Source organism: Propithecus coquereli, unplaced genomic scaffold (assembly GCF_000956105.1).
Source record: "Propithecus coquereli isolate 6110/MARCELLA unplaced genomic scaffold, Pcoq_1.0 Scaffold371, whole genome shotgun sequence".
NCBI classification, from domain to species: Eukaryota; Metazoa; Chordata; class Mammalia; order Primates; family Indriidae; genus Propithecus; species Propithecus coquereli.
In genome coordinates, this window is record NW_012149408.1 from 1431000 (window position 1) to 1432543 (window position 1544).

The following is a 1544-nucleotide window of genomic DNA, read 5'->3' on the forward strand; positions in this document are numbered from 1 at the left end:
AAAGCCAAGCTCTGCATGCTGGACTTTAAAAAGGCAAGTGATTATTGGCAAACGCTCAATGAAATATGATTCATAAAACTGTTTTATTTAGTGTAACTGATATCGATGTATTCTGCATTTATTGGGTACCTACCAAATGTCAGATCCTGTGCGTTAAGGCTGGTCCTATATAACAGGAAACACATGTTTCACTGGCAAAGAAGATGACGGTAGATACTGTTGTGGGTATCAGTTTTCACTTGAGAACTGACTTGACCTGCTACGTCAGATCTTTCTTTCTGATTTATCATGTGGGAATTCAACAATAACTTTTAGTCAGTGTAAGTTGGCAAATTAATACTCTCCATTTTTTAAATGGTATTAAGAAAACAAGGCCTTGCTCCCCCCTCCCTATATGAGCATAATTTACTATGCAACAGCAGCCTGTCTCAGGTTTCTGATTAATAAATCCCCCCCAAATAAAGTATTTATAAAGTAGTTTCTCATGGAAGGTGATGTCCACTCTAGGAACCCTAGAGACATCACCAGAATGATTTCCTAACATAAATTCCTCATATAATACAGAGACATATGCTCTTGTGAGATGGGGAAAATCAAGATTTAGAAACTTTCTCTACGGAACCACAAGAAAAGCTACTCATAAATTTAACTAATGTAACTATTTTTGAGGTTTCTTTTATTCTAGTTTATAATGACATCAAAAGGAAAGTAGACAAAAAATATGGTCCTACAGAAACTTCCAAACATTTCGGAAAGCACTGGGAATACTCCCAACTTAAATCTAACGTGATAATCTTCTTTCTTCTAAATGCAAGTAGAGCTCCCCCAAAGATCAATTACAGCTCTGTGCCAGCACTGGGCTCTTCGCTCCTCAGCTGGCTAATCTCAGCTTGGAACAAGAGCAATAAATCAGTCAGCATCAGCATGGATCCCCACACTGCCTTTTCCTGTGGGCAGAGATGTAAATTCCCTAAGAATTATTTTTTGAGTGTTAATTCTTCTGTTTGTTAAGGAAAAGAGACATAAAACTGATGTTTTCTTTCAAAGATGAGATATTCTAGAGCATACTTTGGTTTCCACTGTAGTTTACTTTGTGACTACTTTGGGCCATGTCATTCATGGTCCCCTAGTGACATTTGAAAAATATAGGCAATAATAAATTAAATGCAGGATGTCTTTTAGTTATTGTGGAGATATTTACATGCAGTGAAATGCATTCATTTTCAGGGTACCATTTGAACTTTAACAAACGTATTCACCCATATTACCCGCATCCCAATCGAGATATGGCTTATTTCACTACGCCAGGAAGTTCCCTGGGCCACTTCCTCTCAACCCTCCTACTACCATTAAGCAACAACCATTGTTCTGATTTGTATCACCATTAGTAAGTTTTGCTATTCTTGAACTTCATAATTACTTTGTTCCATGTGTTACAAGTAAAGTACATACTATTTCACCATTAAGTATGATATCAGCTGTTGGTTATTACACAAATGCCCTTTATCAGATTGAGTAAGTTCATTTCCAATCTGGTTTGTTGA

The 1544-nt window shown here is 36.8% G+C and overlaps 1 protein-coding gene across 1 annotated transcript in view; it reads left to right on the top strand.

Moving 5' to 3' along the window:
- Positions 1-1544, top strand: part of ADAMTS16 (ADAM metallopeptidase with thrombospondin type 1 motif, 16) — a 137502-nt gene that overhangs the window by 60399 nt on the left and 75559 nt on the right. Inside the window, exon 9 of the mRNA XM_012651848.1 lies at positions 5-33. Coding sequence (XP_012507302.1) covers positions 5-33 — 29 coding nt within the window. The remainder of the gene's footprint in view (positions 1-4; positions 34-1544) is intronic.